The 14,572-nt window shown below is 39.0% G+C and overlaps 1 protein-coding gene across 12 annotated transcripts in view; it reads left to right on the top strand.

Moving 5' to 3' along the window:
• Positions 1 to 14,572, top strand: part of gria4a (glutamate receptor, ionotropic, AMPA 4a) — a 120,367-nt gene that overhangs the window by 62,811 nt on the left and 42,984 nt on the right. For 8 of the 12 annotated variants that reach the window (XR_013628010.1, XR_013628011.1, XM_058080676.2 and 5 more), the window contains exons 8-10: positions 3,091 to 3,258; positions 4,716 to 4,820; positions 6,201 to 6,311. Coding sequence is in view for 10 of the 12 variants with exons in the window: in XM_058080676.2 (XP_057936659.2) it covers positions 3,091 to 3,258; positions 4,716 to 4,820; positions 6,201 to 6,311 (384 nt within the window). In the remaining 2 variants the exon portion in view is untranslated. Of the gene's footprint in view, positions 1 to 3,090; positions 3,259 to 4,715; positions 4,821 to 6,200; positions 6,312 to 6,876; positions 7,039 to 7,924; positions 9,159 to 14,572 lie in introns of those variants that run through there. The other 4 variants (XM_078792966.1, XM_078792965.1, XM_058080681.2 and 1 more) reach the window with 4 other exon arrangements.

Raw genomic sequence — 14,572 nt, 5'->3', positions numbered from 1 at the left:
GTGAATATATTGGTAGAAGGATGCTGCCAGGTAGGAGGCGTGGAGGAAGACCAAAGAGGAGCTTTATGGATGTAGTGACGGAGGACATGAGGGTAGTTGATGTGAGAGAGACAGATGCAGAAGACAGGGCTGGATGGAGGAGATTGATTTGCTGTGAGGACAACTGAAGGGAAAAGCCAAAAGAGAAAGAAATAAGTATGTGGTAAACTAAAACTAAAGACCTATGTGTTCATGTCACACATAAGGATTGTGGATGATGGACAAGATTCCAAAAAAAGTGCAGTTTTCCTTTAATTTTGGATTGTATAAGAAATTGCATTTAAAAAAGTGGGGAGGATTCATGTGGCTGAATCTAATCTCGTCATTGCAAAAGTCACTTTTATTGCCAATGTTGATCCAAAATTAAAGAAAAAGTCAACCTCATCTTAGAGGGGAGGGGAAACTCAGACTGTCAAAAGTAGACACTTTCATGAACGTCTCAATTACGCTGGTATTTTACTATTCGTGGGTGGTCTCTGAACGTAACCCCACAGGAGTCTACTGTAATGGAAATTGTCCTTTTTACATAGAGAGTGGCTTTTGGGCTAACTGCTTTAAGGCATCAATCAAAATGTCTTTTTCTTCTAATTCTCTGCTGGTTGCCCTGAAATGAGTTCAGATGCGCCTGGAAATTCTCCTGCAATGTAATGAAAATGATCAATGACCTGACAAAGAAATATATGGGCGTCAACTTGAATCATTTGGATCGCATATGCTTGTGCAAGTTAAGGCTTTTGGTTTTTTAGGGGTTTTATTCTCACGTAATTTCCCTCTGAAATCCTCTTTGCATGATCAAAACATAATTAGATTTAGGTCATGGTTATTGTATGAGGCAGATAATGTAATGTTATTTTTTTTTTTTACATTTTTATGATCTTATTTGAGAGGATAGATTAAAGAACACGCTCTATATGTTGCCAATGTCTAATTAAATTACGTTCCAAAGGGTAGACTCTTTTCAGAATAGAATTAGCATCACTTATTGCAAGATATCATAATAGATTTGTGCAAATTGTTTCTTACAGAATATCATATTTATTTGGCTTTATTTTTAATATATTAATGTGGCTGCTGCAACAGCCAGCTACAGTATTTTTTGCCAGTAAGCCAGTATTTTTCAAGTATTACCTTGCTATGATTTAATAAAAGTATTTGTGGGACTGGTGTGAAGCATGCGTGCAGCCACTATATGTACTACATGAGTGCACCACATATATGTTTTATAGAGATTAGGTTCCATGGGAAAAGTGGCATATACGTCCTTGGTTTTGTGCATAATTTATAAGGTTGTTCTCCATTGGTATGAATATTAAAGCAAAATGAATGTTTTGCTTTCCACAGTTCAAATCAAGTAGAACAACCATTTATCGCCATATTTGACAGTCAAGTTTAACATGATCATTTTCAGGTGCACAAGTAATAAATAAGGTAACTGGACAATATGATCTAAAGTGTACTATCGTTTGCGTCAAAAACTTTATGTGGACTTTCTCCATACATTTAACATGAGCGTGGAATATGGCGCCCTAAAAAACGAATGTCCGAACTTTTTCCACCACGGCCATAATCTTAAAAAAATTAAGGTTACAGGAGGTCACTGGGATATTTTTAGATTTTTTTTTATTTTGTAAAAAGAATAAAACATGTTATACAGTAATTCTTCGTAAATCTTGAAGGATTCCGCGAAGTTGGATTCCTTAATTTTATAAATGGAATGTTTTTTTAGTTAAAGCATAGAAAACCTGTTTGCGACTTTCTAAATACATAGATACACATCCCTCTAGACATAAAATGACATTTCTATAGTCACATTTACTCTCATATTACCAATACAGTAGACATAATCACAGCAAATACGCCATCTTAGACATAAACTAACATGTAGTCACACGTTAGCATTGAAATTTATCAATGTAACATTACTGACACCTAGTGACCAGTGTAGAATACTACTTTAGTGACACTGTTTGTGTACAAAAATAGATTTACTAATACTAATTACTTTACTAATAAGTAAATATCACATACGCCGTGAAAATTCACACAAGAGGTGCTGTCGGCGACTTTCCATACTGCTAAAACTCCGCTAAACAGGGAAGCTTAGCCAGCTGACATCACCCATGTCACTTCCGAGGCCCCGCCTCTTAAAGGCACACACACAAGTCACTGAAATCAGCAAGGGACGACTGTATATATGTATATTTCAAGACAAAGCTTTGATTCTATTATTTGGTATTAGAATAAAAACAATGCTAATGCTAATACTATTTTTCAAAAACGGTGGGCAAGAAATGGTCCCCGAGCCACACTTTGGACACTGCTGCCTTGAACGGTTAAAAAAGCATCAATACTGGACTGGTAGTATCAGGGATCACTAGACATACACATAAACATAAACTTCGATACATGCCACATAAATTGTTGTTTATTTTGCTTGTCACATATAAGTAACACACGGAAAAGCATCTTCTGTCACACGCAGGCGGAATAAAAATAAGACTTAGTTGCACTCCCCTTTACAGTGTTCGTCATTAAAGCATGTCAGCTAGAGAGAAGTCTACCTGAAAGCCGCGGAGAGCATCCGCCGACTTCCTCAGCTCACTTCCCTATTACCTCCCATCGTTGTGCCTCCAGTTGTTTCTGCTGCAAAGTGAAGGCTGCCTGCTGTGTGTTTGAGTGCCCCCGCCTGTGTTTCTGCATGCGAGCTGGCTGGGGGGTGCTGCAGCTTCATGAGTGCAATGATGTTCCCTGCTGAGGCATGTGTTACTTTTAATGAAATTGTCAAATGACCTGTCAGGACCACCGACACGTTCCCAAAATGTCCATCTCCCTTTAAAGAGAATTCAATGGCACATTGACTGAACCGGTTTGTACTGCTCATAGCAGTAGTGATATAACATTAACTTGAATTAATGGTAATGTTTATATTGTGTATATTTACTTTTTAGTAACATTTGCTATCTACAGTGCTATTACGATTACTATTTATTCTAATAGACATGTAGGGTGTAATTAATAATTTGGCCTCTTTGTTTTTCCTCCCATTTCCAGTATACCTCATCTCTAACATATGATGGTGTGTTAGTGATGGCCGAGGCCTTCCGCACTCTCCGCCGTCAGAAAATCGATATCAGCCGACGTGGAAACGCTGGAGACTGCTTGGCCAATCCCGCTGCACCCTGGAACCAAGGAATAGATATGGAGAGAGCACTTAAACAGGTGATTATTTTTTAGGCTGCTGGGATAACTTTTAATATGTTTTATTTATTCAGGTAAAAAAAAAAACTTGCTTTTTGTCATGAATTGGTTTTAAAAACCAGATGAAAACCGAAACATACAAAAACTGATGTTACCAAAATTGATGTCTGTGTCATTTTAATGTGTTTTAATGTAATGATATAACCCAAACACGACCACGGACAAACCTAAAGCTTTGTATTCGTATGACGCAACTTACTACTTTGGCCATATGTTACAGTGTGCACTTAGTTTGCTCGCACCTATGTTTACTTTAGTCTGACTTTTACCTTGTTTCTTTATTTGTTGTATCGTCTTTGCACTTTCCCAGCGACCTTTTGTTACTTTCGTGTTTTGTTCTTTCTTTCCAAGACTTTTTTTCCACTTTGTGTGCGTCTTTTCTATATTAATTACAGTGGTATATTAATTCAGTTTTTGTTATTCATCTGTATGTGTAAAACAAAATGCCTCATGGAAAACAATGTACATATATACAGTGAATCCTTTCCAGACACCCTCATTTTATATTCAAAAAAATTATTGGTGTAACTGTGTTAGTTAGCAAAGAACTACAGAGTCAACTGGTGATGACATCATAGAGAGTCAACAGTTGGACTCTATGTATTAATAGTCACCAATGTGTGAGATTCTTTGTTCGGGCACTGAATAGGCATACTCAGTATGCAGCCGGCCGTCTCTCCACCGATTTGTTGACATTTGTTTTTGTAAGTACTGTGTTTGATTTTACCAAAACACATGTATTGTCGGAATTTGCTGTTAGACGTCGGCAGCAACTCTTTATGGACTTTAAAACACGAGGACACCAGGGAACTACAGTATAGAAGAAGCGAGGCATCCTCCATCTGCCCACTACTGCACTGAAACTGCAGAGAAACGCCGCAGGCGGTGTAAGAGGAAGCAGAGGCTAACAGTCTAGTGTGACCGCTAACCCGTGGAAGCCGACATTTCAATCAATCACCCTGGCCAATGTTCGCTCCCTGGACTATAAAATGACAATGTATGCCTTTTGAGATCCACCCAGCGGATTGTGAGAGAATGTTGTGTTTATGTGCTCCTAGACTCGGCCATTGAGCTATGATAGCTAACATGCTATCTCAAGGACAGACATGCTATGGCTGAAGCAGACTATTGGTGACCGGTTCTAATATTAATGTTACAAAAGGAGTGAGCCTCTATCATTATTGAATTAGTAGTTTTGTGATGGTATATGGATTTAATCAAAATAAAAGTACAATTTGTGTATTTATAACATTTTGAATGATACTAGTGGGGATTGAAAACAGAAGCATCCGCTCCAAAGTCTAGAACACTAACCACTACACCACAGGAGTCTCTTACTCTTATGACATATATATGACTTTGTATTGTGCTATGTAAAATATATTGACATATTTTGTTATGTTTTTCTCTGAATCCAGGTGCGCATTCAGGGACTGACAGGCAATATACAGTTTGATCACTTTGGACGGAGAGTTAACTATACCATGGACGTGTTTGAACTGAAGAGCAATGGACCACGCAAGGTATGCTTTTGTTATGGTTATTTGCTATTAATATTTCACAAATATACAGTATTGTGTAGAAGCCACTAGTTGGTGACACAGTTAAAAAGTAAATACGACACAATTGTGGAAGAATTTGATGATACATTAATTATCATTAAACTACACAACAGGGCGTCTAAAACTCAATTCACCTGGGGGCTGCTGGAGGTGAATAGTCTGGATGATGGTTAGCCACAAAAGTACTTCACAAAAATGGGGGTTTGAAGTATCAACAAAAAGTGCAAATGATTCATTAATCCCAGTATTTATTAGAATGGGTTCTTGCACAGTATTGCATTATTATTAACTGGAAACCTAGTCTGATAAAGAGGAGTGCATGTGGTGGTGGGTGCAAGTGGATCGAAACATTGACAAAAGTAACACAGGAGGACTGGAAGTCAAAGAAAAGTTGATGCATCCACAAATAAAAGTCAAATGCAAAAACTGGCAAGGAAACAACACATAAGGTCAAAATAGAAAACCACCATGTCTACAAGTTGCAGGGAAAAGTTATTTTTCCTCACAGTAAGTCAGCAAAATCTCTATCTTACCAGAAGCCTGATGAAAGTCCAACAGTACTTATTTTAGTGACTTTTATAAACTAATAAAATAATAAATATTGAAGGACTGGCGCTCACTGGCGCCCCGTCCCCCTGCATTGGGTCAAAGAGACTGAATGACTGACAGGAAGCTTCACTCTCTTAGTCCATTCCACTATTGAACCAATGTACTAAGGTGTACAGATGCACAGAGTGAACTCTCACTGTCATCTAGCCTGTTTGGTATAGAGAAAGAAGGAATCAAACACGTCAATAAATCAAGGTTGGCAAAACGTGTGGTTAATTGATTTATTGATTGTAGTGACGGGCCTAATGACGACCCAGAATACTGATTGCCTCGCCGTATGACATTTTAATATGCATGACAAATATTAATATTTATTTTATGTTATCATTATATGTTTTTTTTGTTGTTTTCATCAACCATCCTTTGACTGCATTTTACTGACCTTGAAAGGCTGTGAAAAGGAACGTTCATCATGATGAGTTAAGACTCTCGCTATTAATATTTTCTGACTGGATGAAATATACACAACTCTCACAACAAGGGAAAAGCACAATGTTCCTGGCAGCTCTGTTCAGATCCTTCAAAAGCAGTGTGCTTTACTGAAAGTTCTTGGCTCATTATTCTCAGTTCCAAGGGGAAATTTTGTGGTTGGACTTTTTAACTTTCCATTCTATGCATTCTTATTAGTTTTATTACTGTTTGTGTCTTTTGTTTTTATTGTAATTGTTTTCTGGATGAGTTGCACTATAAAGCACACTAACTGAGTGTTTTCTTCTTTGTCACTCCTCTCAGATTGGTTACTGGAACGACATCGATAAACTTGTCTTGGTGCAAAATGAAAACTCCCTGTCCAATGACAGCTCAGCAATGGAGAACCGGACCGTAATTGTGACGACCATCATGGTAATGTTCCCTACTTTGTACCTAAATAATGGTATCCAAAGTACAACTTATTTTATGAAATGAATTTTAACGGAATACCTGCTACACAAGTCTTAAGAGGAATCAAATGCAGCAAAGACAAGCAGTCACGATTAGCCCGGGGCTGAATTTTATTTCTTTTATGGGTCTAATAAGGAGCCATGTGGGGAAGTGTCCCGTGGCAAAATTTGATTCATGGCTCAGAGAAAAAAAAAAATCTAAAAAAATTTAAGTGAGCCCTGAGAGCGTGCCCACAAGGGAGAGACACTTGATTATACTAATATCTCATTAGTAGGCAAATCTAAAAGTGACCTCACATCACCGTTTAGATGCGACCTCATGTGAGTCTCCTCTAATGTATTTCACATGCCAACACACTGCCAATGAAATAATCATCTAATATTTCCAAACCATCCAAGACAAGAGGAGGGCCGATTGAATATGTTTGTGCACATCATCTGCATGTAAGTGATTTCACATCACCCATCTGTGGCCCATTTATGATGGCCGTCCCGTTCCTTTAAATGCATTCTGTTCAATTTGGCAGACAAACTGACGCAAGGGAAAGCAATTCCAAAGACTCTTATCTCCGATACCCTGTTTGCGCAGTGAATCGCAATACTACAGTCCTTAATTGGAAGAAACTTTCATAAATATTTTGCACATGCAGTCAGGTGTGCAATTATACTGAAATGTACACTAAACAAAAGTACTTTTTGCTCTAATTTTTCATGAACTGAAGTCAAAGTACACAACAGGACTATGTCTCACAAATATTGTCTGTTAGTAAATATTGACAATCCATAACTCATCACAGGTACGGCATATCAAGATGCTTATGAGTGTAACTGAGCGTCCAAAGCATCCCAAACATGCTGAATGGCTGACATGTAAAGAACTGGAATGTTTCCAGGAATTGTGTACAGATCCTTGCAACATGAAGCCGTGCATTATCATACTGCAACATGAAGTCATGGTCACGGATGCATGCCACAAGAATGGATCTTCAGGATCTCGTTGCGGTATCTCATCAGTAAAATGCGCCTCAGGCTGTCTAATCACCATGTTGATATCCCACACCTGTGCGGTGGATGAATTATGAATGCTTATTAATACAGCAATATTTGTGAGAGATGTGCTTTTTGTGTACATAGAAAAAGCTTTAGAATACTCTTTACTGTGTCATGTCTACTCTGGTGTGTGTTACGATGATCCACTCAGGTACAACTAGGTTTTTTTATGAAGCCAGTGTTTACTAAAAGACCAAATATACATGCAGAACTAATTTTGCTGAGGTATGATTGGCACTTTTACACTATAATTACTATTATTGTAGTTGCTAAAAGGTGGAGTTTATACTGATGACAATACAATCCTATGTATTATTGTTACCATGTGTTGTGTTTTGCTATTCGGTTGTAAAAGAGATGCAGAAACAAAGCAAGACATACATATCAGAGCATTACTGTACACGCCTTTTTCGATGTCTTCCTTCCCATTTTCTGTCCCCTTGCTCTCCTCTCACTCCATCAACCCCACTGTTCCACTCCTCACACGCCTCCTTCATATCTCCCTGTGGATGGTGACCTCAGCAGACCTTGGCTAACATTAGCTCAGCCACCTCCTCCTCTTTGCAGCCTCTGATGAAGAAGAAGCCTCTGCTGCGACACTGAAGACACAGCAGCACAACGCACCTCACCCCCCCGAGTCCCTGGCCTTATGGAGAAAGACACACAAAGACTGATAGACCGAGTGTCTCTAAAGCTCTGCATTTAATGTGAATTCTTGCTTTGGCCATAGGAGGTCTATACTCTACTGAATGGCATTCTAGTTATACATATATGGTCATTATAGTGTCGCTAGAACATATCTCGTCTTTTTTGTGGTGTACAGTCGTCCCTCGCGACATTGCGGTTCCATCATTTCTCCCTCACTCTTTTTTTTATGTGTCGTGGTTGTATACAGATTGTTTTTTTAAGCATATTGAAGCAAATTGAAGCATAAAAATGGCTAAATGAAGTAAAGTCCAAATATAAGGCATTAAGACCCCATTCAAATTGTGAATGTTGTATTCTACATTGGTCATAAGGTGTCAGTAATTGTTAGGTGAGACAAGTACCACACTTGATCCCCGCAACAACAGGCTTTTATTGCAGGTTTAAATGATCTCACAACAGGGACAATAATAATACGGTCCACTACATAACCAGTGACTGGACACTCACTACACAATGCCATAGGTAATTTAAGTATTTAAGTATTTTCATCTATATGGGTTAAGTAAGGCTTGTCTATACAAGACTCCACTGAATTTAATAACAATTATCATTATACATGTGAAGGTCCATATCGCCCAACCCTAATAATAATCATCACAATTATAACAGGTTGTTGTATACTGTTATACTGCTGTAGTCACAGCCATCAACAAGCTAAAACTCAACTCCGAACTCTCAACTTCACTTCCTGTCCTCCACACTGAACACAGTTACTGCGACGCACACAAGCGCAGGTCATATTTATATCTTGAATTGATCATTTTCATTTATTATATCTATGGTAATGGTAATGGTTTTATTTCATTTGAACACGCATCAGATTAAAATTGAGTGCATCCCATAATCAGTTGTCCAAAAGGAGTAGGAAGAAGCAAAGCTTATTAAATCCTACCCCTCCATCTGGTACTTTTACAATCAGTAACTGTTACATTTGTTCACTTCCTGCTTTCCTAATATAGTTTTTTTTGTTTTTGTTTTTTTTTATCACATACCGCAGTACAAGGTGCTATGACCGTCCAATGACATAATGGGTACCATAGTAAGTGTCAATATAGTGAGATATATATAGCAGGATGACATTTTTAGGTAATTGGTTATTTTTAGCCTTATGTTTTATTTTAGCTGTTTAAAGATGAACTATATCAGCAAGTTGAAGTGTTTGTGATTTTAGAAATAAGGAGTTAGTATGTTCTCTGTAGGCGGCATTATGAATTATCCTTACTGACCTTTTTTGCAGTACATTTAGCGAGTGAAGATTGCTTTTGTAGTTATTGTTATCTACTATTTAATGTCATTCAATGTCTAGAAAGCTCTAGTAAAAACAAACAAAATTCTACTCGGCAAAAATTCACATTTTACAGTCGGGTCTGGAACTTATTAACCGCAATAAACGAGGGATGACTGTACTGTATATCTAAAAAAAGGGGGGTCAGTATTCTTCCCCGAATGTCCCCATAGAGGAGGTATGCATCCCAAGCGTACCAAATGCAATGGGTCCAAGAATGTATGGTTGGAGTAGTGAGGTTATACTCTTTCATAGCTGAAGAATGTGAATGAAGTACGCTAAACTTTAAACTACTGTTAACTTGATGGGAGGCCTCATGTTACCACACGACCAGTCGTCCATCATTTTTGTAAATCTACTCACCCAGCGGAGGAACTGTGAAGGTCTCACCATGAAGCCGAGGCCAAAATTTTAATATACTGTTTTGCCAGGTGAACAAATGACAGGCAGAATTTAACCTTGAATATTAGGATGGACATTTTAAAATCTCACTCCCACCTCCAATTATGTGACGTGACCTCTCGAGCTCATAGCCAGCAGCCACTGATGCGACACAGACAGCAGCATTATCACTTATACACAACTGATGGACTCAAAGTGACATATGGGCCCATTTACACACTCAGCCGGCTGCCTCCATGTAGATCATTCATGCATGCATGCCTTTACGCCTCCACACAATAAATATCACAAACACTACCTGGAAGAGTAAAGTGCACTAATGGTGATCGATTGTTAAGTCGAGTGGTGTTTCATTTTGTGCTTCGCATGCAGTTGCTGTTTGTGTTACAAACGCCAACGACATGGCAATGTCTTATTTATGTTGTTTTCTGGCTTTGGTTTTATGGCTCGTAAAAATGCTGTGTTTGGGGTTTTATGTGCTTAATATTTAAATATTTGACAACAACGTTTGATTAAACAAGGACATTCGGTTTTATTGTGCAATCCAAGTCAGATATACCAAAATGACTTTTTCTGTTGTGAACATAGCCTAAAGTCTGTCCCACTGCGCCATTGAATAATTCCGTCTGAAAAACAAAGGAATATGTTTTTGAACTTTTTCATATTTAGATGTTGACAGATGGTGCTAGCGGTTCCGAACTTTGAAATATGTTCCAAACTACCGGTGACATAGACGAGCGATGTAGCTGACTTCTGGTTCCTGTTCCTGTGTAGTGGCAAGCTAATAGGATTCTAACAAGGACGTTTTGTCATTAAAAATACATTAAGAGCACAGCTGGACTCATGCAGGGTATTTACAACGTGACAAGTTGCGCACCATATTGTACACTAACCAAAAAACATGCTAAACGGGGCGGACACTAACTGAGGTTCAACCATATTTACATGTTTCATCTGCTAAGTCGCTTGTGGGACTTAGTTGATTCCTTGCTCAGGATCTCTAAGTATGATAGTACTCCAAAATAAACAGGAGATAAAAATGATCCAAATATAAATTCAAAACATAAATTGTGAATTGTCTACAATTTATACTGTACAACTATTGTTATGAGGCGACAAATTGGGTGTAATTCAGACATGTTTCAGCCGTTTCGTTTTTTACATGGCGTTGACTATTCCGTCATCTGAGCTCAATGAAAATATTCATACTTAAGCAGATGACTTTCAGACATATTTAGGAGGTAGACTACAATTTAGGCTACACATGTGAAAGATTTAGGCTACAACTTATTTCAGGAAGCAGACAGAATTGTTCAACAGCAGCGTGGGTCAGACTCTAAAATAACATGTTAACATGTTACAAGTGTAAGAAGAAGTTAACCACATATGTTCGTTGCTCCACGGGTTTAGCGATGGAGTAACTTCAACACATGTGTACTATTCCTGAAAAGTTCGGTTTAGTGGTTAGCACGCAGGCCACACAGCTAGGAAACCAGGGTTCAATTCCACCCTCAGCCATGTCTGTGTGGAGTTTGCATGTTCTCCCCGTGCATGTGTGGGTTTTCTCCGGGTACTCCGGTTTCCTCCCACATTCCAAAAACATGCTAGGTTAATTAGCGACTCCAAATTGTCCATAGGTATGAATGTGAGTGTGAATGGTTGTTTGTCTATATGTGCCCTGGGATTGGTTGGTGACCAGTCCAGGGTGTACCCCAAATCTTGCCCGAAGTCAGCTGGGATAGGCTCCAGCACCCCTGTGGCCCTCATGAGGAAAAGCGGTACAAAATGAATGAATGAATGAATGTTCGGTTTAGGCTACATGGCGGTTGAGTGGCTAGCACGCAGGACACACAGCTAGGAAACCAGGGTTCAATTCCACCCTCAGCCATGTCTGTGTGGAGTTTGCATGTTCTCGCCGTGCATGTGTGGGTTTTCTCCGGGTACTCCGGTTTCCTCCCACATTCCAAAAACATGCTAGGTTAATTAGCGACTCCAAATTGTCCATAGGTATGAATGTGAGTGTGAATGGTTGTTTGTCTATATGTGCCCTGTGATTGGCTGGCGACTAGTCCGAGGTGTACCCCAACTCTCGCCCGAAGACAGCTGGGATAGGCTCCAGCAACCCCCGCGAATGAATGAATTTAATTGATTTAATTCTAAATTGGTTGACATTTACTGAGCTAAAATCTGGACTTAATTCTGCTACATGGTCGATTTTCTGCTAACTAGCAACTACAACTAGCTCCTCTAACAATTAAAAATAGGACAATGCTAACGAGGTCCTCTGTTGGAGAAGCTAAGTTGGGTTGACTCGACCGAACGATAAAACGACACAGTAGCTAAATTGTTGAAGTGTTTTGCTCTTTGTCTGTCTAAATAGCTCAGAGACAATCACCGACTCACTGGGCCGATACACCAGCGAGCGGACGGTTATGTGCTGTAATTTGACTAATTGAGGAATGAATAGACTTATTATCCAGCTGACAGACTGAAATAGGCTGTGACCGTTTGGCTCGACCCTCCGGCCATGGCAGTGAACGGCTCGTAGCGTGATTAATGTCTACGTCGTTGGCTAGCTCATTACGTGACAGTCTGGCTTTTTGGAATAGTGTTGACTGAATGACTGGACGCTTAGTGTGCATCTGTGCGCTTTGACAAGCTCACACACGGCGGGGTCTTGTCTGCCTCTTTGGGAACCAATTGGGAACCTTTTATGTCTTATCAGCCCAAACCATTTGCTCCTACAAAGCTCAGCACACCAACTTTTTTTTTTTTTTTTTTTTTTTACTTCATATCCGTTTGGTCCATTTGTTCTTACACATTATGTTACTCCCCCCTTCGCCGTCTCGCCTTTATCGTACTTTGTCTTTATCTCAGTTTCACACTTTCCTGTTTCAAATTCACATTCTGCCCATGTCCGTCTCTGTTTGGATTCTGATCTGCCCCTTCATCTTATAATCTCTCATTCTATACGAACTCATTCTATATGTCACTTTCTACTCAGCAGATTTCCATTTATAGAGTTTGATAATGACTCTCATTTTTGACCCCTTTTGCCTTTTACTACTTGGCCTTCCTGACTCTTGACATGATATTAGTACACCAACAAGCGTGATGCTGTTCTCTCAGCAGCAAGCGCACACACACACGCAGCATCAGCGTTACCTTCACACTGAGACAAAGGCATCTGGGGCAAACTGATAAGAAACCTTCAGGAGAATTTAAAGTGAAACTGGCAGTGTTCCCATTCGCGTGTGTGTGTGTGTGTGTGTGTGTTGCTGATTTGGCTGATCAAATTTCAAGCACTTAACCTTCCAACAGGATGAACTTGAGGGGCAATTTTGAAAGTGATTGTGTTTTCCTTGTTAGCACTAATTGATCAAATCATGATATGAATGGTGAATAAATGATTAAAAATGAAGGCAATATGAAGTTATTGCTATGAAGTAGTGGTTATTTATTACTTGTTATTTTGTATATACACTACTAATTATGTACTGTTGGATCAACACTTAAAAATATTTTGAGTGCAGGCTCTCTTGTCATGCCAGTAATGCTGGATGCCATCGGGATCGTCAAGGTTAGATTTTTTTCTAATCAGATTATAACATTTCCTCCACCTTTCAATGTCACATTTTTGGTGTGCTTCTGCAAATTCCAAATGAGCAATTTTGTGGCGTTGAAGGAAATGAGACCCAATCTCGTCAGATCTTGTGACCCAAGTTCTTTTGTATGAAATAGTTCTAGAAATAACGTTATTTTGTATTTCATTGTATATGAAACCAGTCAGTGTTTTTCCGTCTAATCACTGCATCATTATTAAGGAGTAGTCCCAAACTGATCCTGTGCCGTATTAATCCTGTTATGCTATTGGGAGTATAACACGAGTATCGTTTTTTGGCAGTTCTCTGCCAAAACACTAGGGGCAGTGTTTTTCTGACAGTGATCAAACACAGCTTCCTTTTTAGTACTAGTAAACAATGGCAAACACCACATCCAGATTGTTGTTGGAAATTGAACTTTTTCTTCTTGAAACACTTTTATTGGACATATTGAGTTTAGATATTTTTGTTTGTGTATGTCGAGCTCTGCCAGACTTTATAGAGGGGGAGGAGCCAGAAGCTGTTGCTTATGCCATGATGCTGTCTCGTTTCTTGATATTTTTAAAGAGACCAAATGAAATGTATTCACAATTAAGAATGTTAATTTGAAGCAAACAGCATATGAGTTACACATTTAAATGATGAGAATCTGATCACCACCTCCGGTTGGGAATTCTCCGGGTGACATTCCCGGTCATTGAGCATCTTATGAGGACGGCAGTGTTGATCTAGAGGACGCACGTCTGCTGTTCATTAATTTCATGATTCATGTTGAGTCAGTGAAATGAGTGCCCTGGGACCTGCTAATGTTTCTGATAATGTCGTTAGTGGTGAAACATTTCTATAACTTCTGACACAATAGGGCAATATTGTTATTTGTTGGTTAAATTAAAGCAGATCAAACTGCAAAATATATTAAAATCATAAATTTAGATGGCAAAACATACTTTGCTTGGGCTTACTTCACACCTAAAGTCCGGCATGTTTGGCAAGCGTGAATGCATACACACACACACACACACACACACACGTACACTCACACAATGTAGCCGAGTCATAGAATGACTGCATTGCAATCACGAGGAGACTTCAAATAATCCAAAAGTCAAACTGTTACTACATTTGCATGCGTAATGAAGGCACTTAATTCGAAATAAGACTTGAAATAATCCACAA

The sequence above is a fragment of the Doryrhamphus excisus genome, linkage group LG8, assembly GCF_037039965.1.
Source record: "Doryrhamphus excisus strain RoL-2023G ecotype Guam linkage group LG8, RoL_Dexc_Guam_v1.1, whole genome shotgun sequence".
NCBI lineage: Eukaryota > Metazoa > Chordata > Actinopteri > Syngnathiformes > Syngnathidae > Doryrhamphus > Doryrhamphus excisus.
Note: the sequence above shows the minus strand (reverse complement) of the source record. Positions and strands in the feature narration are given on the sequence as shown.